The 24,593-nt window shown below is 52.0% G+C and overlaps 1 protein-coding gene across 3 annotated transcripts; it reads left to right on the forward strand.

Annotated features, from left to right (window-relative positions):
* Positions 1–24,441, forward strand: Spata21 (spermatogenesis associated 21). Of its 3 annotated transcripts, none has more exons than XM_006538955.3 (15): positions 1–211; positions 629–761; positions 2,103–2,269; positions 3,793–3,935; positions 6,835–7,006; positions 8,529–8,800; positions 9,668–9,728; positions 14,655–15,112; positions 15,636–15,724; positions 16,511–16,648; positions 18,825–18,896; positions 19,008–19,125; positions 22,949–23,124; positions 23,661–23,844; positions 24,276–24,441. In XM_006538955.3, the coding sequence occupies exons 3-15, from the start codon at positions 2,144–2,146 to the stop codon at positions 24,331–24,333; spliced, it is 2,067 nt and encodes a 688-aa protein (XP_006539018.1). In that variant the 5' UTR covers positions 1–211; positions 629–761; positions 2,103–2,143; the 3' UTR covers positions 24,334–24,441. The 3 variants fall into 3 exon arrangements, with proteins under 3 accessions (XP_006539018.1, XP_017175757.1, NP_808535.1); XM_017320268.2 differs by having other exon boundaries at positions 14,655–15,108; positions 15,635–15,724; NM_177867.3 differs by having other exon boundaries at positions 26–211; positions 8,550–8,800; positions 24,276–24,440.
* The last annotated feature ends 152 nt before the right edge of the window (positions 24,442–24,593 follow it).

Consider the following 24,593-nt stretch of genomic DNA (forward strand, 5'->3'; position numbering starts at 1 on the left):
GCTAAGGGTCTGAGGAGATTTTTCCAGAAGGGACAAAGCCCCCTCTGGAGCAGGACGGCTCCAGAGAGGAGGGATGGTTAGGGGAGCCTTAATGGGAAAAAGGTGGGGGGAAGTTACAGACCACAGGGGAAGAAAGAGAAACTTAGCCACGGCCACAACTGCTGGTGCCTTTTGAGAGCCGAAGCAGGCCAGGAGCTGCTACTTCCCACAGGTGGGATGGGGGTCTGGTGTCAGACACTTCCCACCCCACCGGGTAGGATGGGGGGGGGCTGGGTTTGGCTTACTGTAGGGAGGTAGGTGAGACAGCAGAAGGGGTTTGGAGGGGCAAGAGGAGAAAGCTGGGTCAGCACAAATTGTCAGGGGGCATATCCTCTGTATCCCTTGGGTGAGCAGGGCACTTGTGGTGTCCCCAAGGCCTGGCACCTGAGTGGTACATGGGGTCACCCTTAAACAGTGAATGAGCGGCCCAGGCATTCATGAGAGGGGAGGCAGGACAGCCCTGTGAGCAGCGCCATCTGGAGAGTCGAGCAGATATGGGTGGGAATCCTTTTCCTTGGAAATGAGCCACGTGGTGTTGGGCAAGAAGGTGGGCGACTCTGAGCTGCTGTTTCCTTTTTCTATCCAACAGGAAGAGCTGAGCCATACCTCACAGGGCTGTGAAGAGAAGACAGCTCAAGAACATCCAGCAGAGAGGAGGCCGTTCCATGGGCAGTAGCTGGCCTGCTGTGGCTTAGAAAGGACAAGGCCCCGAGATCCTGCAGGTCATGGGCTCTCCCCGGAGGGCTTCGGGAGTGGGGGGTGTTGACCTTGGAGACCTAGGAAATGTGAAACACAGCTAAGACAGCACGGTCGAAACAGTGCTGAGGTCGCCCTAAAGGAGCTCCGGGCTGCGTAAACGGCTCATTCAGTTAAACAAACAGCTTGCTTTGGAAGCATGGGGACCTGAGTTTGATGATCAGAGCATGCGCTCTGTGTGTCTGCTAAAGCGGGTGTGTGTGTGTGTGTGTGTGTGTGTGTGTGTGTGTGTATGGGAAGGCAGGAGATGGCTCAGTGGTTAGAGTTCTGTCTCTTCTTATAGAGGATCTGGGTACCCAGCACCTACATAGTGGCCACAAACACCTGTAATTCCAGTTCTAAGGGATCTGAAACCCCTTTGCCCTCCCTGGGAGCCTGTCTGCATTCACATGGTGAACAAACACTTACACACACACACACACACACACACACACATTAAAAATGAATAAACCTTAAACAACAAATGAAGGCAGGCAAAAGGCAGCCATATGTCCTACACCCTTGAAATGTCAGTGCTGGCATAGCCGAGACAGGCAGATCCCTGAGGCTAAGGCTAGCCCAGGGATAACCAGGGCTACACAGAGAAACCCTATCTTGAAAAACCATGCATTGAAGCAGCATTTATACCATGGGCTGGCTGATGCTCTCTCTCTGTCTCTGTCTCTGTCTCTGTCTCTGTCTGTGTGTGTGTGTGTGTGTGTGTGTGTGTGTGTGTGTTTCTGTGTCTGTCTGTGTTTGTCTGTGTAGCCCAGGCTGGCCTCAAAATCACAATGTAGCCAAGAATGACTTGGGACTCTAGATACTCCTGCCTCCAACTCCTGAGATCCTAGGCCTGGGCCACCACCTCTGGTCTTACATGGTGCTTGTGTATGCTAGGCAAGCTCACTACCAATTTAGCTGCACCCCAGCCCCCAATAGGCTCTCTTTTAAGTCTATGCTAGTGTTTTAAAAGCTCTAAGATGTCATTCAAGGCACTGCAAGTTCCACCTTGATGAGGCTAGCATCGCATTTTCTCTGCATCCTCTGGAAGGACTTGAGGACAGAGCAGGATTGTGTTGTAGGTAGCGGTAGAGATCTGCAGTTTTGCACCAGCTGTGGGTTAGAGCCTACTCTGGACCTTGGGCAGGTTTCCTGAGCCTCTTTCTCAGGCTCATTGTGCTGCATAGGGCTGGCTCCTGGTTAAGCGCCAGCCTGGCTCGACTCCTCCCTGGAGCCTGATCATGGCAGGGTTCAGGTGCACTGCAGGTGTAGCAATGGGGTCTCAGGCCTGGTGGGTGCTTGACTGGATGTCTCCTTGGTAACCCTAGCTTATGCCCCTCGCTTTGGGAATCCTGCTGGCTCCAGAACAATGGAAAACAGAAACACCCACACACACCCAGAGAGCAAGGCGGACGCTCCAGCAGTCCAATCAAGTTCTGGCCTGAGTTCCACCAAAAAGAAGACAGATTCGGAACCCACTGTCTCAGCTGGTCAGGTGGGCAGACCTCCACTTCCGGTTCCGAGCTCCATTCCCAGCACAGGTCGCTCACTTCCTACCTTTCTGTCTTGTTTGCTTATCCAGACAGGGTTTCTCTGTGTAGTCCTGGCTGTCTTGGAACTCATTCTATAGATCAGACTGCCCTCCAACCCACAGAGATCCACCTGCCTCTGCCTCCCAAGGGCTGGGATTAAAGACAAACGCCACCCACCGCGTCCAACCTTGGGCATTTCTTAATCCATATGACCACCATATGTCCACCCCTGTCAACCTGACACCCAAAACACGTTTCTAATCCAGACCATCCCAAAAAAGCCACCAATATGGATATTGCAACAAGAGGTGACTCCATTGGGAGAGGCAGAGCCCAATCCAGTTGCCTGTCTCACACCAACCAGCGGGTAACCAGGGCCTCAATATGCAAGCCTATGGGGGGGACAGTTCACACGGCTTCTAGAGGAGAGCTGGGCAAACATTCTGGGTCTCCTTTTCTCCCATTCATTTTCTCAGCAAGCAAACATGGGGTGCCAATCCTGCTACTTAATGAGTTCTCTGCACCCCCTTCAGCCTTCTGTGTGTGCCATGGTAAGGATTACCCGGATTAAGTCCGTTGAAGCCCCGCTTCATAGCAGGCACTTGCGAGAGTTGGCTCCCACCATAATCTTTTGTTAAAACAATTTCACCCACTAGTTAATAAACTATATGGTGTTGGCTTGGCTTAAGGTCTGCCCTACCAGTCATTGATGGCCAAGAGGGAAACTAAAAATATCAGCCGGGTAGTGCTGGCATGTGCCTTTAATCCCAGCACTCAGGAGACAGGGGCAGGCAGATCTCTGTGAATTCAAGGCCAACCTGGTCTCAAGTTCAAGCTCCAGGACAGCCAAGGCTATACACAGAAACCCTGCCTTGAAAAAACAAAACACTGGGCTGGAGAGATGATGGCTCAGTGATTAAGAGCACTAACTGCTCTTACAGAGGTCCCGAGTTCAATTCCCAGCAACCACATGGTGGCTCACAACTATCTATAATGGGACCTGATACCCTCTTCTGGTGTGTCTGAAGACAGTGACAGTGTACTTATATATATAAAGCAAATTTTAAAAAAAGAAAGAAAGCCAGGGGGCTGGGGGGGGGGCAGCGGCATGGTGGCATACACCTGTAACCTCAGGATTCACGCTGACGAAGGAAGATGTCAAGTTCAAAGCCAGCCTAGGCTATAGACAGCCATTGTCTTAAACAGCTAAAGTGTCCAGCCCCTGGGCTATGGAAGGGTGATACTGTGGCAGGCATTGGCATCCTTTCAAACAGCCCTCAACACAATCCTTTGGCTCATATTCTGGGTGCCCTCCAGTTTTTTGCTGAGCAGTGGACTCAACCCCACCATCTCTCCAGGCTACCTGCTGGTGTCTCTCTTCACCTCTCTCTAGGATTTCCCTGACAGGAGGACGGACAGGAAGGAACAGGACAAGGCCCCTAGTGCCTGGGTCAAGCTCACTGGCCCACACACATCTCTGTTTCAGACTGGACTTGCAGATGCCACTGAAAGGGACAACAGAAAGCAGCCTGTGGCTCCCAGAGGACCAGAGAGGGAGCTCCGACCCACAGGATCATCCCAGGATGGGTCAGGGGAGCTTCCAACCCAGGAGCCCTCAGCAAGACCGAGGTGAGTTGTTGGGGGGGGGGTCCCTAGGAAAGGGAGTCTGGAGAGAACTGAGAGCTTTCCAGGCTAAGGCAGATCTAGTGACTGCAGGACTCTCTGCTGCTCCCCATCTTCCTGCTTCTTTCCTTTCCACCCAACCCTACTGAGGAGCAAACCCAGGACCTCGAAGATGCTAGCTTGGCCAGTGCCCTATCACTGATCTGTAACCATGACCCATTTCAGAACACTGATCAAACTAAATTATTTCCATCCACCCTTTGTCTACTCTCGGCTGCCAAGACAGAGCCAGCTTCCACGGGACTTATTCAAGGGGAGTTTATGTCTCTTGTTCAGCTTCAGATCCTTCCTGCCTGGTACCAGCCCTGGCACCTGCATGGTAGATTCTCAATAAGCATTTATTCACTAAACCTACAGAAGAATCAACAACAAACAACAAAAAAAAGATGTCAGCTGGGCATGGTGGTGCACGCCTTTAATCTCAGTACTTGGGAGGCAGAGGCAGGTGGATTTCTGAGTTCCAGGCCAGCCTGGTCTACAAAGTGAGTTCCAGGACAGCCAAGGTACACAGAGAAACCCTGTCTCGAAAAACAAAACAAAACAAAACAAAACAAAACAAAACAAAACAAAAACAAAGATGTCAATGGGCCAGCCTTGGTGGCACATGCCTCTATAACCTATCACTTGAAGGGTGGAGGAGGGAGGGTTGGTAGCCCAAGGCTAGCCTTGGCTACATAGTGAGTTTGAGCCATCTTAGACCACTTACGACAGTGTCTAAATAAATACATACATACATACATACATACATACATACATACATACATAGACAAACTTACACCATAGGGCCAGCGCGATGTCTTGAAGGGTAAAGGTTCAGTCACCAGGGGTTACGTGATAGAAGGAGAGACAGTTCCTGAAAGTTGCCATTTGACCTTCACGTGCCCGTTGTGGCATGTTAACCTACCATCCTCCCCACCTCCCCATCTCCCCCCAGGTCTCTCTCTCTCTCTCTCTCTCTCTCTCTCTCTCTCTCTCTATCTATCTATCTATCTATATATATATATATATATATATATATATATATATATATATAATGTAGTTGTGACTTGTTGTAAGCCAGCCCGCGGCCTACATAAACCGGGTATTTCTGGAAGGCAGGCTGGGGCTGAAAGAGTCTTAGACTTCAACTGAAAATAATGAAGCCAAGACAAATGTTCTGATCAAGGCCAGCCAGTTTACTAAGAGAGTGTGCTTATAGGAAGACAGGTTCAGCCTCTCGCATGTAGCAGAAGAGCAGGGCAATTGTCACTTCAAAAGGAGCCAGCCAAGTCTAAAAGCTGCACCCCAGGTGGCCCTATCTCAGTGGTGACAAGGTCTGTACCATCTCACTTCAGGCTAGAGGAGGCTACAGTGGCTGTCCTAGAACTCATTAAGTAAACGGGGCTAGTCACAGAGATCCACCTGCCTCTGCCTCCTAAGTACTGGCATTAAAAGGTGTGAGTCACCATGCCCAGCTATGATATGGGATTTTATGCGCCCACTCAAAGGCGCGTTTATTGAAGGGAGGAAGGCTCATGAGACCCCACCCTTCCTGAGGATCTTACAGAGTCTATGGTTGCTGGGGGAGGGAGAACATTTCTAAAGTGGTGTAGCTGGTGGTAAGGTGTCACACATCTATAAATCGCTCACTGGGCTCCTGTCAGTAGCCCTCACTCAATCATTAAGAAACAAAAGAAAACAGATACCAAGGGCAGCAGTTAAGAGCACTGACTGCTCTTCCAGAGGTCCTGAGTTCAATTCCCAGCAACCACATGGTGGCTCACCACCATCTGTAATGAGATCTGATGCCCTCTTCTGGTGTGTCTGAAGACAGCTATGATGTACTCATATACATAAAATAAATAAATAAATCTTTCAAAGAAAAACACATATGAAATGAAAAGGGGCGGGGCTAGTTGGGAAGAAGGAGGGGATTAGGGGAGGGGGAGGGTTGAGCGAAGGTAATGAGTATGATCAAAACACTGACCACATACTAATGCAAACATAGGAAGGAAGCATGCACACAAAGAGTATGTAGAACTAAACTTCCACTAACAGCCGCTCAGGCATACAAAAGAGCCGCAAGGAGGAAGGCCCAGGCCAGGGTGGTGGCGCGTACCTAGTGTCACAGCACAGAGGAGGCTAAGGTAGGGCTGATAGTTTGAGGCCAGCCCAGGCTACTGAGCGAAAACCCTGTCTGAAGAAGGTGAAAGGAGGGGACAAGGGGACAGTGAAAGAAGAGACACTCCAGATTAAAGTGAGACCAGAGACACACAGATTCAGCTCCTGGTATCCTTAGCCGTATGACCCTGGGCGCACGTCTCTCAACCGTTCTGATTTTTCTGATGTTTTGGTGGGTGTGTATGTACGCGTGTGCACCTGTGCACGCACGTGTGTTACTGGTGATTGAACCCAGGGCCTTGTGCATGCCAGGCAAGTATTGTACCAATCGAACTATCCCCAGCCCAATAAAGTCTCTCTCTCTCTCTCTCTCTCTCTTTCTCTCTCTCTCGGTAGTCGTGAAAGAGGCAACATAGAATCTCATGCAGCCCAGGCTGGCTTTGAACTTACTGTGAAGCTGAGAACAATCTTCAGCTCTCCCCTCCCCTCCTTACACTGGGGTTACAGGTGTGTGGTGCCAGCGTACACTTTCTCTTTCTGAAAAACAACCAGCACTGAAAGGGTTAAACCCCAACCTTCCCAACACCCACCCCAAGGAGCCCTAGAATTGGAGTGTGTGTCAGTCCTTCCTCTACTCTCCCAGGCCATAAGTACGCACCCCTAGTGTGCCTAGTCCTAGGCTGGCATTCGGGGAGAGCAGCCCCAGGCCTGAGTGAAGTGACAGCCAGTTGGCTTTCTCCACAAGGACAACCCAGGATGGGCCGAGGGAGCTGCAAGCAGGCCCGGAGCAAGTCCAGCCTAGTGGGGATTTTGTAGCCTCCGAAGGGCGGCCACAGCCAGCCATGCAGACCAAGGACCAGCAGAAGAGATGGCAGAGTGCCGAGGTCAAAGAGATCCTTCTTGCCGAGAGCTGCCAGGTAACCGCAGGAGACTGGGGAGAAGAGCATGGGCACCATGGGGGTGTGTTGGGGGGGGAGGGCCCCTGTGCCCTCCACACAGGCGTGCTTGTGTTTGCTTGAGACTGTGCACTGGAGCTGGCCGACACTCAGTCTCCCTGGGCCACTGGGTGGGTGGTTCAGGCACTTGGAACCAGAGTGTTCTTCAGGGCTTGTTTACAGAGAGGTCCCTGCAGGTGTCCTGGGGACAGGGCAGGGACGGGGGTACTATGATGGAGGATGCTGGGAGGTGCTGGGTTTAAGAGACTGGCTGTGTATCTGTCCGCCTGTCCACATGTCTGTCCATCAGTTTGTGTGTGTGTGTGGCCTTAAAGAGATCTGCCTGCCTCTGCCCCCTCCCTGAGTGCTGAGATTAAAGGCGTGCACTGCTACCACCACCCGGCGGCTTGGGACTTTCTTTTTCTTTTCTTTTCTTTTTTAAGATTTATTTATTATTATATGTAAGTACACTGTGGCTATCTTCAGACACACCAGAAGAAGGCATTTGATCTCATTACAGATGGTTGTGAGCCACCAGGTGGTTGCTGGAATTTGAACTCAGGACCTTTGGAAGAGCAGTCAATGCTCTTACCCACTGAGCCATCTCTCTCCAGCCCCTCCCCCCCTTTTTTTTTCCTAGACAGGGTTTCTCTGTGTAGCCCTGGCTGTCCTGGAACTCACTCTGTAGACCAGGCTGGCCTCGAACTCAGAAATCCGCCTGCCTCTGCCTCCCAAGTGAAACAAAGGAAGAAGGTTCTGAAAGACACACTAGGAACTGGTCATAGAAGTAATCACACTGAAGGAAAGAAAACAGAAAAAATATATATATGAGGGTTGGGTATGGTGGAGGCACTCAACCTTTGATCCCAGCACTCAAGAGGCCAAGGCAGGAAGATCTGAGGGGCTCTGAGGCTAGCCTGGTCTACAGAGTGAGTTCTGGGTCAGCCAGGGCTACATAGAGAGACCTTGTCTCACACACCCCACATGTCAGGAGAGATGGCGCAGTGGTTAAGAGCATTGGCTGATTTTCCAGAGGGCAGAGTTCAGGTCCCAGAACACACATGGTGACTCAAAACCCCCTGTAACTCTAGGATCCAATGGCTTCTTTGGCTTCTAAGGCCATCTACAGATGTGTGCCATACAACTACACTGACACATACACATAAAGAAAAATACATCTTTAGGAAAAAAAAATAATATATGCCATAGAACAGGAGGGGTGGGGGTGGGGGGCTCTGCCTTTTGAGGCTCTCCTTAGGAAGTCAGATGATAGCTCTTCTCAGGGCATCTTTTTTTTTTTTTAAAGATTTATTTATTATTATATATAAGTACACTGTAGCTGTCTTCAGACACACCAGAAGAGGGCGTCAGATCTCATTGCAGATGGTTGTGAGCCACCATGTGGTTGCTGGGATTTTAACTCGGGACCTTTGAGAAGAGCAGTCAGTGCTCTTAACCGTTGAGCCATCTCTCCAGCCCTCAGGATGTCTTCTTGATTTCCTAGACTCTCCCTCTCCCCACTCAGGGAAACACAGATCATGATCTGGGGAAGCCACGCCCCTCAAACAGCAGGAGTCAGCCACTGAAGAATAACTCCCCCAGTGAAGCAGGCCGCCCACAGGTCAGGCTGCAAGAGCCGATGCCAGCGCCTGGCTCAGGGACTCACAAGGACAACCCCCAGGAGGCAGTGCCCCCCAAGCCCAAGGTGACTGCAGAAGAAAAGAAGGCCCCTCCCGTTTTGCCATCTGTACCGGGACCTCGAACACACAAGGACAGGTAAGTCATCCTTTGGGACCAACCCTGTCCAGCTCTTCAGCTAAGCCAGGGAGCGGGGGGGGGGGGGGGGGGGGAGCCAGCGCAGCCCATGTGCAGAGATTAGGAGCGGAAATGAATTCCGCCCCCCCCAGCCCGCCCCCATAAAAAGCTGGGTACAGAGGCATGTGCTTGGAGACAGGTGGATCCTGAGACCATGGCTGGCCAGCTAGTCTAGCCAGCTCCAGGTGGATGAGAGACCATGTCTCAAAACAAGATGAAAGCTGAGGAGATGCTTGCTGCCATGGGTAAGGGTGCTTGCTGCCAACCTGAAGCCTTACGTTCAAACCCCAGGAGCTCACGTGGTGGAAGGAGAGAACTGAATTTGTTCAAGTTGTCCTCTGACATCCACACTTGTTTTCTGGAATGCGCGTGCACGCACACACACTCACTTACACCCCCAACAACAAATAACTGGCCAGTGATGCGGCTCAGTAGGTTAAAGGTGCTGGCCACTAAGTATGGTGACCTGATATCAAGGCCCACCTAGTAGGTCATCCAGTAGATGGAGAAGCCAATCCTCACAAATTGTCTCCTGACATGTGCGCTAACCTCAAACTGAATTAATGAATCTGATTAAAGAAAAAACCCTAAAAGCACAAAAACCGGAGAGGTGTTTCCTGTTTCTGGCCGGCTGAAGCCCCTAGTATAGGTCATAGGCTGCTGGGCCCCATCTTTGTTCTATAGATCTCTATGTGTTCAGGTGAGGCAGCGGGGAGTTGGGGGGGGGCACACATGCTAGGGGGCAGGATTGCATGTGCTGGGACCTGTAATGTGCAAGCCCTGACCTGCAACCCTGCCCCCACCCTACCCGGTTTCTTCTCTGTTTAGAGGCGAGGCTGCCGAGATCAGGGCAACACTGAGGCTGCAGCCTCCTCCTCCTCCTCTTCCAGTAAGTAGGGCCAGAGTGGGAATGGGGGATAAGGGAAGGGAATGGGGGGGGGGAGCTGGGGAGGGAGGGGGTGGAAACAAACATTTCCAGTCAGACTTTGGAATGCTTGCGTGTAAGCCTGGACTACACTCACATTGGATTTATATTTCTTCTTTTTTAATTTTTATTTAATTATACTTTACTCAAAGTTTGTTGTTTGTTTGTTTGTTTGTTTGTTTGTTTGTTTTTTCAAGACAGGGTTTCTCTGTGTAGCCCTGGCTGTCCTGGAACTCACTCTGTAGATCAGGCTGGCCTCGAACTCAGAAATCCCCCTGTCTCTGCCTCCCGAGTGCTGGGATTAAAGGCATGCGCCACCACGCCCGGCCAAAGTTTGGTTTTTGCTTTGTTTTGTTTTGTTTTGTTTTGTTTTGTTTTGTTTTGTTTTGTTTTGTTTTGTTTTGTTTTGAGACAGGGTTTCTCTGTGTAGCCCTGGCTGTCCTGGAACTCACTGTAGACCAGGCTGGCCATGAATTCAGAAATCCTCCTGCCTCTGCCTCCTCAGTGCAGTGAGGAACTAAAGGTGTGTGCCACCACCGCCCAGCTTTAAAGTTTTTTAAATTGCAAGGACTCTGTGTGTAAGCAGCAGACTCTTCTCCCACGTCCCATGGCACGGGACTAGAGGTTCTCTCCTCCCACCATGTGGGAGGATCAAACTCAGGGTTAGTGGCAAGTGTCTCTACCAGCTGAGCCATCCTGAAGTCATCTTTTGGGTTTTCAAGACCGGCACCTCCCGTAGCCCAGGCTGGCCTGTCCTTATGTATCTGAGAATGATTTCACAATCCTGCCCTCTCTGGCCTCTGCTTCCCAATGCTGGGTTTCCGTGTGTGTGCTGCTGGCCCTGGTGTGTCTGCTTTGAGTGGGCAGTCAGAAATGAGGTCCCACTCTGGAGCCCATGACTCCTTCTTAGGACTGCTTCCCATCAGCCCTTTGCCCTCAGCTCCTAGCCACAGCTTCTCAGAACGCCTGTGGCCTCTCAGCCACCCCCACTCCCCAGCTCTGCCACTTCCTGGTCTCTGAGTTGATGGCACAAGCTTAGAAGCATCATCACCTAGTCCTTGTCACCCCTGCCTATCTTCACGACACATCCCCAGCCACACCCTAGTCCAGGACGCTCCAGCCAGGCACACTTTGTCTGCTGGGGCCTGAAGTGACTATGTGTGATTTTCTTAGCTGATGCCCAGTCACACTCCACTGTGTCCTTTCAGACCAGCAAGTGTCATGGAAGAACACGGAAGGAGAAACTCCAGCCTCTTCCTGACCATCAGTCATCAGTAACCACAGCCCCCCACCCCGCCCATTTATCAGATCCTTTCCTACCACACTGCCAGTCTCTCCATTTGTACAGCAATATCTACCCCAACACCCACACTCCCTTCTTAGTACCTATAGACTCATGTACCTTAGTGCCTATGGACCCTTCTGTATGACAGGGTTTCTCTGTATAGCCCTGGCTGTCCTGGAACTCACCATATGCTTCCTTAAGGGGATTTTCTTTCTTTCTTTTCTTTCTTCTTATTTAGTCATTATATGTAAGTACACTGTAGCTGTCTTCAGACACACCAGAAGAGGGCGTCAGATCTCATTACAGATGGTTGTGAGCCACCATGTTGTTGCTGGGAATTGAACTCAGGACCCATGGAAGAGCAGTCAGTGCTCTTAACCGCTGAGCCATCTCTCCATCCCATGGATGACTTTCCAGGACAAAACTCCACACAATCCTTAGACTTACACTGTACATATCCTTCTACATTTTTTTCTTTTCGGTTTTAGATTTTCTATGTATGGGTGTTTTGCCTGTCTGTATATTTGTGCACCATGAGCATGTCTGGTTCCCTCAGAGGCCAGAGCAGGGCATCAGCTTCTCTGGAGCTGGCCTTACGGATGGTCATAAGCCTCCATGTGGGGATGAGGTTCTATAGCCTGGGTCCTCTAAAAGAACAGCCAGTGGGAATGAGGCTCAGTTGATAGAGTTTGTGTGGCATGAACAAACTCCTAGGTTCCACCCCCATACTTCCCAAACCAGACATGGTGACACAAGCCTGTAATCTGATCACTGGGGAGCTAGATGAAGGAACCACAACACTCAAGGTCACTCTCATCAGACACTCAAGGTCACTCTCTATATAGAAGCCAAGGCCAGTTTGAGCTAAAAACGCTGCTTTGTTAGTGGGGGGATGGGGTGGGGTTGGGGAGATGGCTCGGCAGGTAAAAGCCTTTGCTCTCAAGCCCGACAACCTTAGTTCCATCAGAGAGACCGGTAGGTTAGAAGAAGAACCAACTACGGCAGGTTGTCCCCCGGCTTCCACCTGCACACCATGGCACCTGACCTACCTCGTGTGAATACATACACAGAGATCAGTTTACAGCTAGCCTGCTGGGGCAGCTCATGCCTTTCTTTAATGCCAGCATTCAGAGAGGCAGACAGGTACAGAGTTCATGGGCAGCCTAGTCTACATAGCGAGTCTGAGACCTCGTCTCATAATCAATCCATTAGTCAATAAATACGTGCAGAGCTGAGGTCAGGCCCCAGGACTCACACCCAGAAGGAGACAACTGAGTCCCCAACTTGTCTTCTGTCCTCCACGTGTCCAACACGGCACACGCATGTCCACATACGCCACGCACACAGAGATTTTATGAAGCTGTTCTGCTGGGGCTCCTCTTCCCTCCCACGCCCATCTTCCCTGGGCTCAGGGGTCTGACTTCAAGGCTACTTCACAGCTGGCTCCTGCCTAGTCTCCCTCCATGATTCGGACTTCTCTGCCCTCCTGGCTTCTCTGGACTCTCCCCTCTGTGTGCCCTGGATGGTTGCATTCAATCCCTCCGATGACTCCCAAATCTACATCTCCAAGTCAGACTGTGCCTTGAAACTCCCAATCCTGCTGGGCATGGTGGTGCATGCCTTTAATCCCAGCACTTGGGAGGCAGAGGCAGGTGGATTTCTGAGTTTGAGGCCAGCCTGGTCTACAAAGTGAGTTCCAGGACAGCCAGGGCTATACAGAGAAACCCTGTCTCGGAAAAAAAAAAAAAAAAAAAAAAAAAAAAAAAAAAAAAAAAAAAAAAACCTCCCAGTCCATAGGCCCTATTGTCAGATGGAGTGAATTCACTCCTCAGACTACATACTAGAGCAGTGTCTTGTCGATGTGTTGTAATAGTCTGAACACAGCACACTAGGCCAAAACAGTTCCACGTGTAAGAGATTTCTTGGGAGAGAGAGGGGTAAGGAAGGTGGCGGCAGAAAGAAAAGGGAGGGAGAAGAGAGAGAGAGGGATGGAGGAGCGTTCCCCTTATATATATGAATAATGACATAACACAGGTAAAGGTGGGAGGTGAGCCAAGTGGATTCTGGGAATATGGTGGCCGTTGTCTTGGCAACTGGTCTGTAGGTCCCGCCTATGTGATGTCACAGGTTTCAGAGGTCCTGAGGCCAACACCCACCAGTTCCCACCCACTCCTGATCCAGTCTTCACCTCAGCAAAGGATGCCCTAGCTGTTCACCCAGAGACTCGTGCGTGCGAGTTAGGTCAAAAATCTCTCCTGACTCCTTTTATCCCGCTACAGTCCCTTCCCAGTGCATCAGCAATCCCTCCCCGCCCTACAAAGCCATTTCTGAGTCCGTCCGTTCCCCGCACCCATCACCTAGCCCAAACTTCTCCCTAGTAGAGTAAGACCCTGAATCTTCAACCAAACACACAAGGCTCTGTGTCTGGCTACTCTGGTGGGATTTCTAACATATATATATGCTAAGCTTATTTCCCAAGGACCTTTGCACATGCCGCCCTTACTCAGGCTTCAACTTAAATGTCACTCAGCAGTTTTCCCCTGACCATCCAGTCTCAAGTTATCCTGTCAGCCACGGGTACTCTATCATGATCCTATTTTCCTTGTCTTTGGGGGTGAGAGGGTTTGCAGTGTTTATCTGTACCCAGTGTACCACGAGGATGCAGTTCTCAAGGAAGCCAGAAGAGGGCGACAGATGTCCCGGAACTAGAGTTACAGACTATGAGGATTTTCATGTGGGAGCTGGGATTAAAGGCATGCAGCATGCCTAGTAGTGCCTTGCTTCATCTAAAGGAAGAGTTAGGGGTGCACTTTAGGGATGCGAGGGCCCCTACTGTCACTGATGCCTCACAGTAGTGGAAAAAGAATAAGTGAGGGAGGGGCTGGAGAGATGGGCTCAGTGGTTAAGAGCACTGACTGCTCGTCCAAAGGTCCTGAGTTCAATTTCCAGTTTGTAACCATCTGTAATGAGATCTGATGCCCTCTTCTGGAGTGTCTGAAGACAGATACAGTGTACTCATATACATAAAATATATATATATATAAAGCCAGGCAGTGGTAGCGTATGCCTTTAATCCCAGGACTTGGGAGGTAGAGGCAGGCGAATTTCTAAATTCAAGGCCAGCCTGGTCTACAGAATAAGTCCCAGGACAGCCAGGGCTACACAGAGAAACCCTGTCTCGACCCCCCCCCCAAAAAAAAAGTGAGGGAGAAAGGCGGGCCAGGCTGCCCAGCCTCGGGCTGAGAGGGATCAGATGTAGGCATGACTGGCTCTGTGTAACGAATGAGAAACCGTATCTGAACTGCCCCTTACTTGCTGGGACACCTGTGTGACTGAGGCATGCACAGTGAGGTAAGGCCACAGCTGTGTAGGCTTTAGTGAGGGAAGTTGGCTCATTCATGAATACAGCCTGCAGGTGGGAGGGAGGTGGCCAGTAGGTCAGGAGGGAGGTGGCGAGTAGGTCAGATCACTCTGAGGTCACGCCATCTCTTGGTGGCGCCTGGAGTGAGCTTTTGAGACTTGGGGAGGACAGTCTGAGCACCCCCAGAGGCTGTCTGTCTGCCTGGCTGCCCAGAGGTATCCCAGGTACCCTCCTCTTCCCTCAGGAGGAAAGAGACACTGAGAAGAAGGAGCTGGGCCAAGGGCAGAAGCAACGGCAGCAGGCCTTGTCAGCTGCAGGCACCCAGGGTCCTGCGAACTCCCGACGGGGTTTCATGAAGTGCCTCCTGGAGGTGGAAGAGCAAGAGGAAGCCACCCACAGAAGGACTCTGAAGTCCCGGGGCCTGACAGCCAGGAGGTCCCCCAAGACTGTGACTTCTGTGTCCACCTCAGGCCCCATCAGCAGCTCCGTTCCAACCTTACCTCTGACCCTGCATGAACCTTCCACCTCTGCTCCAGCTAGTGTCCCATCCTGGGTCAGACCACCAGCCCCTGGGCAAACCCCCATCCCTATGGGGTCCCCTGGGTCAGTCCTGCCAACTTCTGCCCAGGACCAGAACTGGAGATGGCCAGAGTTCTTGCCCCAGGGCAACGAGAGAACTCTCACCTATGCCAAGATCCTCCGGTAGGAGCCACCTCCACTAGCCTGCCGTCTTACCAGGGCCCCGGCTTCCGGTCTGTTTCCAACTTGGGGCCTGCGACTCTGGCCCTTTCCCTTCCCCCCAAACGCCCCTCTCTCCCCCATCGCTGGCCATTTCCTCAGTCTTCCTCTCATTGTCTCTCTGTGCTTCCCAGTGGAGTGTCCCCCAAGTTCCCACCCCCTTTCCACTCTCCCTCACTCACTCCTCCTCCTCTCTGATGCTGGGATGGAAGCTGGGGACTCACAAACTAAGCAAGCACTGTACCCCTGCACTGCACCCCCAGTCTTCCCATGACCACCAAAAGAACTACCTGTGGCTCCTGCCTCAGGCCTGTGGGTCTCTCTCTGTTACTTGTGGCTTCTTGACACGACAGAGTCCCTCCGGGAAGTTTCCCTAACCTCTGCTGCCCGGTCTCCCTCTCCCCTGCCCCTGGGTGGCCTTGGCAGGGGCAGGAGCACCCGCAGGCAGGAGATGGTTGCAAGCTGTCCTGGGCCCATTCTCCTGCAGGCAGGAGCCAGAAGAGCATAGCCTCTTCAGAATGTATCAGAGCTGGGAGGAGCGGACTGAGGAGCACCTCACCCTGAAGCAGGAGGAAGGTGAGCACCTCACAGTATTAATCTGCTGCCCCACTGCCCCACTGCCCCACACTGCTGCTCCACTGACCCACTTTCTCACACTGCAGCCCTCCTGCCCCACACCACTGCAGCACTGCCCCACGGCAGCACTGCCCCACTACCCCAAGCAGTGTCTCCAGGGGGTCAACTGCATTTGGCCCCAGGACACAGAAAAGGTGGGCTCCCTCCTCCTCCCCACCAGTCCTCTTTAGAGGAAGCCTGAAGGAGAGGCAGGGTTCCCCAAGAACCCTGCCCATCCTAGACAGTCCCTCTCCACTTAACGGGGCCACCAGCTCTGAACAGGTCCCTCCTATCCATCGCACCCTATCCCACCAACAACACTGAGAAGTGCTCATCTCCCAGCCTGGGTGAGGTCTCTGTGGACCCCATCCTCCCTGACCCTAACTCACTCACAATGGGCTGTCCCGATGAGAATGGATGTGTACTGTCCTACCTCCCGCTCCTTCCTAAGGTCTTCCTAAGGTCCTTCTTGACCACAGAGGCTCCTTTCCTTGGATTTTCCAGAATGTCTCACTGATCCAAGGGAATAAAACAGACAGTAGAGGAGGCTGCCTGCTGCCCTCCTCTTAACAGGCACACGCATGCGTGCACCAAGCACACCACACATACACTACGTGCCACAAGATATTTGCAGGAGGAGCAGGTGGTGGTGATGGAGGAGGAGATGTGATGATGATGCAGATGATGCAGATGCAGATGATGCAGATGCAGGAGCATCCCACTTAGTAACTCTGTCTCCCTTGACAGCCTTCCGAAGCTACTTTGATATCTTCAACGGTCCTGGTGAGGTGGATGCGCGGAGCCTCAAGAACATCTTGCTCCTGATTGGCTTCACCTTTACTCCAGCCCAGGTGGAAGAAGCCCTGATGAGTGCTGACGTCAATGGTGAGCGAGGAGGTCTTCCCTGAATCCTGGAGAGGGGCCGCCCCACACGAGGCCCGTTAGGCCATGGGGGCTGCTGGCTGTAGCAGGCTCTGATTCTGGAAGCTAATGGTCCCTGACTCACCGTGCAGTGGCAGTTTCTGGTGATCCAGAAGTGACCAGAGCTTACCTCCTAACCAACCAACGGTGTTGGCGACTTTGGGGATCCTTGTCCTCATCTGCACACCAAGTGTTCCTTCCCCATGACTCTTACTCTTCTTCCTTCCTTTTGCTTTGGTTTTTTGAGACAGGGTTTCCCTGGCTGTCCTGGAGCTTGATCTGTAGCTCAGGCTGGCCTTGAACTCAGAGATCCTGCTTCTAGGGCTGGGATTAAAGGTGTGCACCACCACTGCCCCGTCCGTGAGCCTTGCATTTCTTCTGCCAGCCTTCTGGCTTTGATCAAGTCCAGCAGTTTGCTAGGCTTCAGTTTCTCTGTCTGTAAAACAGAGCCAACAGTAGCAACCCCCTCCTCATGTTCTGTAAGATAAAATGGTGAAAGCAGGCAAAGGGTGGGACAGCGCCTGTGGGGCAGGAGACAGCAGCTGCTAGCATCAGCCAGACAATAAGTATGGGATGTCTTCCGTGAGTGACGTGTGTGTAAGACACAGCCCTGCTGTCCTCAAGGGTGGTGACTGCTATAGGATAAAGGATTGCCCGGAAGTTAAGCAAAGCATATGGACAACAGTTGCACCTCCTTGGAAGATGGGGGCAGGAAGGAAGGCTTCCTGGAGGAGGTACCACTCTAGCCAAGTGGTGCCAAATTAAACAGCTGTCAGGAAAAGGAGAAGGAAGTAGTAGTCCCCATGAAATGGGCCGGAGGCACTTGCATGTGGCAGGGTGTAGCCCGACGAAGGGACAGGCAGGCCACGTAGGAACTGAGTCCTGATCACTGCTCAAGACTGCCCCCCACTTCAGACTCCTCACACACACTTTCAGGGGTGTTGACCTGGGAAAACAAAGGTTCCAGGCTTCAAGGGTCACTGGCATAGTTCTGCCCCCCTCCTGCCCCCAGGCGTGTGAACCAGGGTAAGAGCCCTTTCTCTGAGCCTCAAGTCTCACCCGTGGCCAGGGTTAAGTCCTAAGCATTCTCACGCCTGTCTTTAAGGATGGGAGACCTCCCGAGTCCACTGTTAAGCAGCCCAGAGAACGTGAACTGAGTTCCCACTGGCTTGAGCCCTGGGGCACAGCATGGGACAGAGTGTACAGTCGTTTGAACTTCTTTGGCTTAGCTGGTAAAGATGCTTGCTGCCTGGGACACTCCCAAAAGAGACCTCACCTCCACACCTGGGATGTGGTAGGCACATTGCCTCCCCTCACATAAAATCAATAAAATGTAACAAGGAGAAAAGGTAGATGCCAGGCAGTGGTGGCACATGCCTTTAATCCCAGCACCAGGGAGGCAGAGGCAGGCAGATCTCTGAGTTTGAGGCCAGCCTCGTCTAGAGTAAGTTCCAGTATGGCCAAGGCTACACAAAAATCCTGTCTTGACAAACCAAAAAACAACCCCTTCAACCTCAAAGGAACCATGATTGGGGTGGGGGTCGGGGTGCATCTGTGGCCGGGGAGCAGCACATTGGACAGGGAAGAACTTGGCAGGGGATGAGGCTACTGACAGGAGTGTGGTGGGGCCTGCGGGGCCCTGAAGGCTAGCCAGAATTTCCTACATTCATATTGTCATGCAGACACCAGCACTCAGGAATGACAGCTGCTGGCCTTTAGTGCGCACCTGCTATGCAGCTGGCCTTTAGTGCGCATGTGCTATAAACCTGGCCTTTAGTGCGCATGTGCTATGCGTGCAGCTGTTAGGACAGTCTCCACTCCATTAAAAACTAAAGCTTCCTGGGGCTTGGAAGCTTGACCAGGGTTACATAAATAGGGAAATGGTGGACGTGGGTTTTGAACTTGCACTACCAACTGAGCTACAATCCCTGTCCTGGTCCAATAGTGTCTGACCCAGAAAATTGTCATTTTTCTAGTCCACATTTTCTGCTGACTCAGCGTCACGGTTACAAGCCCTGGGGTGGGTGGTGGGGGTGGGGCGGGGAGGAGCCGTCAGTGGACACCGGGGTCACACCTGGCTTGCCATCCCTGGGCCTGCCGCAGAAGGCCCCTGGCCGCTCTCATTTCTTTGCCTCTGCAGGAGATGGTCACGTGGATTTCAAAGACTTTTTGGCTGTAATGACAGACACCAAGCGCTTCTTCTGCTCCGTGGGTGAGCAGAGGGGTCAACCCTGGGCAGTCAGAGCTGGAAAGGGGCCCTGGAGGCTGATGGGGGACATTGACGTGCCTGAGAGTAATGGCGGCTACTCCTTCATGATCCCAGAACAGAATGTCCTGATGGATATGTCGCCCCGGAACCCCTACACACTCTTCTTTGAGATCCTCTCTCTGCTGGTGGAAATGCTAGCCCTGCCGGAGTTGGCCCTAGAGGAGATCACTAAGTAAGCAGGGTTACTTTGTCGGGGGGTGGGGGACAGAGAGGGGCAGCTAGTGCTGTGATACCTGGAGACTTTAGAGGGTTAGGATTCTCAGTTGCAAAGGAAAGAAAATCCCAATCAAACTGCCTTGGGTGGAGGAGGATCAGCTGGGGCTTCAGGAACGGCTGGATCTAGGCGAGCAGATGATACCAGGGAAGTTTTGTTTCCCCACCTCTCCATCTCAGGGTGCTGGCTTCAAGGCTCAGCTAGGTTCTCCCAGTGGGAAGGGTGATAATGGCAACCCCACATGCAGTCCTTCTGGTTCTGCAGTTACAGGACCGTCGCGATCCTTCCCTACAAGACTCTGCAACACTCTTAGAATAGGAATTTTGCATGCTTCCAGGAAGGGTGATGGGCAGGCAGTGGGCAGCTCAGCCTCCAGGAAGGGCAGCGGGCAGACAGTGGGCAGCTCAGAAAGAGATGACTACAGCCTAAATCATTCTCAGGCTAAAAGGTGATGGGTGGAAGTGGAAGGCTCAGCTCTTCTCTCACAGGAGTATCTGAATTTCACCCTCTGCTTCCTGTCCTGACTGACCAGGACTTATCTTTGGCTTCTTTTGGGACTTCTTCACACTGTTTCCAGAGTGGCCGCACCAGCTTGCGGGCGCTCGCCATCAGTGACACTAGTGAATGAGGTCTCTCTTTTCCCCACAGCCTTGCCAGCATCTGTTATCAGCTGTTTTCTTGATCTCTGCCATTCTGATCAGGGTTAAGACAAAATCTCAAAGTGGCTTCAAAGTGAATTTCTCTAGTTGTTAGGGATGATGGACACATTTTGAAGTCTTCCTTAGCCATTTTTATTTCTTTTGGAACACTCTTCAGATCCTTAGCCCGGTTTAACTGGCTCAGAGTTGTTTTCTTAACTCTTTTGTTGGAGGTCATGATAAGTTCTGGACATGAGTCCTCTTGTCAGACGTACAGCTGGCTGAGTCTCTCCCTCTCAGTGGGCTTCCCCTGCACTCCACTCTTTCCTTACTTGTGAGGAAACGTCAGCTGGGACTCCAGCACCGGCATAAGACAGACGCCTCTTTGTCTAAGCAGCCAGCGCTGTCAGCGGTTGAACCTGGAGTGGTCGGCCAATGCAATCCTCCTGTCTGAGCACAGACAGTGCCTTCTTACCACTTGCCTCCCCGCAGGCTGCTGCTCCTCTTTCACACCATCACCCATCTGCACCTCCAGCAAGGAATCTGTGACTCTTTATGAGGGAAGGTGCTGTTGAGCCCCAGCAAAAGACCTTGACAAAACACCCCGGGGAAGGTGTGAGAGTGAATTTTTTCCCCTGTTAAGACAGGATCTGTGTTATCGCAGCTGGGCTGGGACCTGAGCTACTCCGTCACTCTTGAGCATTAGAGATTATGGGCATGCCTCACTGTGCCCAGTCGCCAAAGGCTGACCATTTTATGTTGGCCAGGTGTGGCAGCCCATGCTCTCGATAACCTGTACTCAGGAGGCAGAGGCGGGTGGATCTCTGTGTGAGATCCATCTGGTCTACACAGCGTATTCCAGGCCAGTGGGGCTGCACAGTGAGACTCTGTCTCAAAAAAATAAAAAAATTCAAATTTCACTAAGGGCATGTGTAGCTCAGGCTAGACTCCGGCTTGGCATATAGCTGAGGATGCCCTTGAAGTTCTGACGCTTCTGCCTCGTATCTCCTGAATGCTGGGAGTGTGCACAGCCATGCTCGGTTAGTCTGGTTCAGGGGCCAAGGCAAGCGCCTCGAGCATGCTAGGCAAGTACTCTATGAACCGACCACCCACCCACCCACCACACATACTCTCAGCCTCAATGCATACCTACAGTCTGGCAATTTCTTTGACCCTGTGGTAACTACTTCTGTGGCCTCCATACAAATGCCCACGGTGTTCTCGCTTTGCTCACGGTTACTTTGCAAGCCCTGCCCAATGAGCAATACAGCCCAGCCCAGCATGTTATCTTCCTGAAATCCTTGTCCTCTGCTGCTTTGAGAGTCTTTTCAAGAGAGTTGTTTTTTAGGGGCCAGAGAGATGGCTCAGTTCCCAGCATCCACACGGCCAATCGCCACTGTCCGTGTAACTCCAGTTCCAGGTGTTCCAACATTACCACAAAGATACACATGCAGGCAAAACACCAATGCATGTAAAATAAAAATAAGTATTTTTTTTTTTTGGTTTTTCGAGACAGGGTTTCTCTGTATAGCTCTGGCTGTCCTGGAACTCACTCTGTAGACCTGGCTGGCCTTGAACTCAGAAATCTGCCTGCTTCTGCCTCCCGAGTACTGGGATTAAAGACGTGTACCACCATGCCCGGCTAAAAATAAGTAATTTTTAAAGAGAGAGTTGTGAGTTGGGTGTGGTGGCATGCGCCCTAATTCCAGCATGTAAGAGCTGGAGGCAGGAGTAGTGGGAGCTTAAGGTTATCCTTGGCTACACTGTGTATCCTGGGCTACATGAGACAGTCTCAAGAACATTAAGCCAAACACATCCTGGCTGGCTGGTCACAGATCTTTGTAGTCTGTGCCAGTCCATTTTCAGGTACAGTTCTGTGTGTGTGTGTGTGTGTGCCAGAAGATGTCAGGTCCTTTGTAGCTAGAATTACAACCAGTTTTAAGCACCTGATGTGGGTGCTGGGAACTAAACTTGGGACCTCTGGAAGAGGAGGTGCTCTTTGCCATGAGCCATCTCCAGTCCTGTTCTCCCTCTGCATCCCTTCTATCATACCTTTTTTTTTTTTTTTTTTTTTTTTTTTTTTTTGGTTTGTACGGACCAAAGCTTTGAGAAACAATGTACAGGAGGCAGGATTCCTGAGAGTGTCCACAGCTGCTAGAGTATGCCGTCTTTGCTCACTGGGTAGTCTAGCTGGGTATAGAAACCTGGTGGGCGTGTCAGTTAGGGAACAGGCCTCCAGTTCAAAGCAGACAGTTCACGTTATTCTTGGACTAGAAGTGGCAGGCAGGGAGACAAAGCTGCCCAGGCACCCAAGTCAGAAGCCATAGGAAAGCAGAGGGAGGAGCCAGCGATGTCCTTTAGAGTTGTATGCACTCAGTAGGTAAAAGACAAGTTAAGGTTAACACTCTTAACACTGCTCAGGACAAGGTGGCTCACGCATATAATATCAGCTCTTAGGAGCAAAGCACAAGTTTGGGGTGGGAGCCTGGCGGGTCTGTAGACGACAGCTGATGTTCTGATGCACACAACCTTATAAGGTGCAGCTCAGCTGAGGTAGAGCCAGCTGCATGCTGGGCTTTGTTGTTTTGAGACAAGAACTTCATATATCCCAGAACAGCCTAGACCTCAACACCTAGACAAGCATGGCTATGACTGAGCTTCCCACATCCACCACCTCCTGAGTGCTAGGATTACAGGCACGTGCCCACCAAACTCAGTTTAGCTATTTACCAAGGCTTCCTGCATGCCAGGCTAGCACTCTGGGAACTGGACCACAGCCCCAGCCCTGCACAGCTGGTGTCTAGGCAGAAATGTTATCTAAGTGACAATGTCAGTAACAGTGATGGTGGGTAACACACACTGACCTCAAAGTGGCTGGTCCCGGGAACCTAACAGGTCCCATCTCACATACAATCCTTATGTTCTACCCCCATCTTAGCAGTGGGGGAGACCCTCAAGCCCTGATGTCAAGTGACACGCACAGCAGATAGAGCCGTTTCCTCCTATTTCCTAAGAGGCCCATGTCTCCAGATGCCTGGGTGGGCTTCAGTCCTGCCACACAGACGGCCAGCTTGGGGGGGTGGGGTTAGGAGGAAGGGGTGAAGCCCACAACCAGGCTGAGCTGCTGGGTGTTACCCCCCTAGCTACTATCAGAAGAAGCTGAAGGAAGGGTCCTCCAAGGCCCGAGAGATGGAATCGGCTATGGGCGGGCTGCGACAGAGGAAGAAGATTCCTTACAACCCTCAGCAAGTAGAAAACTTAGAAGTCCCAGAACGGAGGGTCCTCAGGATCCTGAGCCGGCTGAAGCAGCAGAACTATGGTGAGGGCCAGTGCACGAGCTGGGCTGGCGAGTAGAGGCCTGTCTATGTGGCCAAGTTCCTCTAGGTAGAGGCCATGGCTTAGCTGTGTGGGAACTATTAATAAACAGTGGTCCACACCATACAACACTCAGCTCCATGCTTTGGACTCTACCATCCTGCCTTAGCCCTGTGCCAAGGCTGTCTTTGAGAGCCCACCAGGCAGTTCCACTTGAAGGTCCTTTGTGGATGTGTGCCCTACAGTCACCCCACTTGCAGAAATGGAAACCCTAGCTAGTATGCTGACGAGGGCAGTCTGCACTCCGGCCCATCCTCCTGGGCTAGCTTCTCTTTTACGCTATGGCCAGCCTTAGGCCCAGCCCTCAGCCTTGTCCATCATCCCTGTCATCATCCACTCTGTGGCGGGTACCAATATCCTCTCCAACTTGGAGGCTCAGACACTAAGGTATTTGCCCAAACCTACTCTGGTTATTATGTAGCAAGTCTAGGGTTTCTCCAAGGTGGCCATGCCGAGTTCTCTTGCTCCCTCTTATTCCAGCTGCCAATCTGCAGAGCCCCTATGCCCAGGTACCCTGCATCCCACTCTGCCCGAGGCTGGACAAGAAGGCAGTCCGTCGAAAGCTGGCTAGCCATAACCATTCGGTGCTGGATCAGTGTGTCTCCACAAGCCTGGGCCCTGACTTTCATGGCCTCTTCTTCCAGCCAGGACAGCAAGGAAGCAGGTGGGTACTGAGGGCCAGAGCCTCCTGAGCCCATCTAAGATGTTGAAGAGGCCTCTGGCCTAGTAACTGGGGAATCCATCTAAGAGCCGGTTGGGAAACTGCTCGCTCCAGGAAGATGAATGCCATAAAGGGCAGGGCAGAAATGGACCACTTTACAGAAGCCTGAGCATCCTGCATCCCTGAGTCCAGGGATGCCTACCGTCCTCCTCGCCAAGTCTGGGAAGGCCTTGGCTTTGCTCTTTGCATAGTGGGAAGCTTAGAAACTGGGAAGTCCTCAGGACTTGGGATCAGGTTCCCTAGTCCAGTTTCTGGCTCCACTGCTTCTGGAAGCCTCTCCCCTGAGTCCATGGGATGGCAGGACTATGGGATGGCAGGACTATGGGAAGAGGGCCAAACAATCTCTGCCTTTCTATATCCTGTGTCCTTCCCAGGGAACATAGCTCTGACAGCAGAAAGTGGCTTAGCTCCATGCCAGCTCGAACCCACTGACCCTCCGGAACCATGGCTCCAGTTCAAGGCCTGCAGATAGTTGGGCAGGGCCTGGATTTGGGAGTTTGCTTTCATGGTCTGGTAAGCCAATAAACACCAAGAACCTCAGCCTCTGTACTGGATGTCCGTGAAACCCCACCCCAACCCCTTCACCACAAAGTATGATTGGCTCCAGCATGCCTCCAGGTTTGAGTCTAAGGCAGGACTCATTGAAACCCTGTCCAGGGGACTTGGGAGCCCTACAGTGATGGACTTAAGCC

The sequence above is a fragment of the Mus musculus genome, chromosome 4 (genome assembly GCF_000001635.26).
Source record: "Mus musculus strain C57BL/6J chromosome 4, GRCm38.p6 C57BL/6J".
Classification (NCBI taxonomy): domain Eukaryota; kingdom Metazoa; phylum Chordata; class Mammalia; order Rodentia; family Muridae; genus Mus; species Mus musculus.

Coding starts and splice junctions, on each gene's coding strand:
- Spata21 (XM_006538955.3), top strand. CDS start 2,144: ATGGAAAACAGAAACACCCACACACACCCAGAGAGCAAGGCGGACGCT. Junction 15,113..15,635: donor ACCTATGCCAAGATCCTCCG/GTAGGAGCCACC, acceptor ATTCTCCTGCAG/GCAGGAGCCAGAAGAGCATA. Junction 18,897..19,007: donor GCGCTTCTTCTGCTCCGTGG/GTGAGCAGAGGG, acceptor TCATGATCCCAG/AACAGAATGTCCTGATGGAT.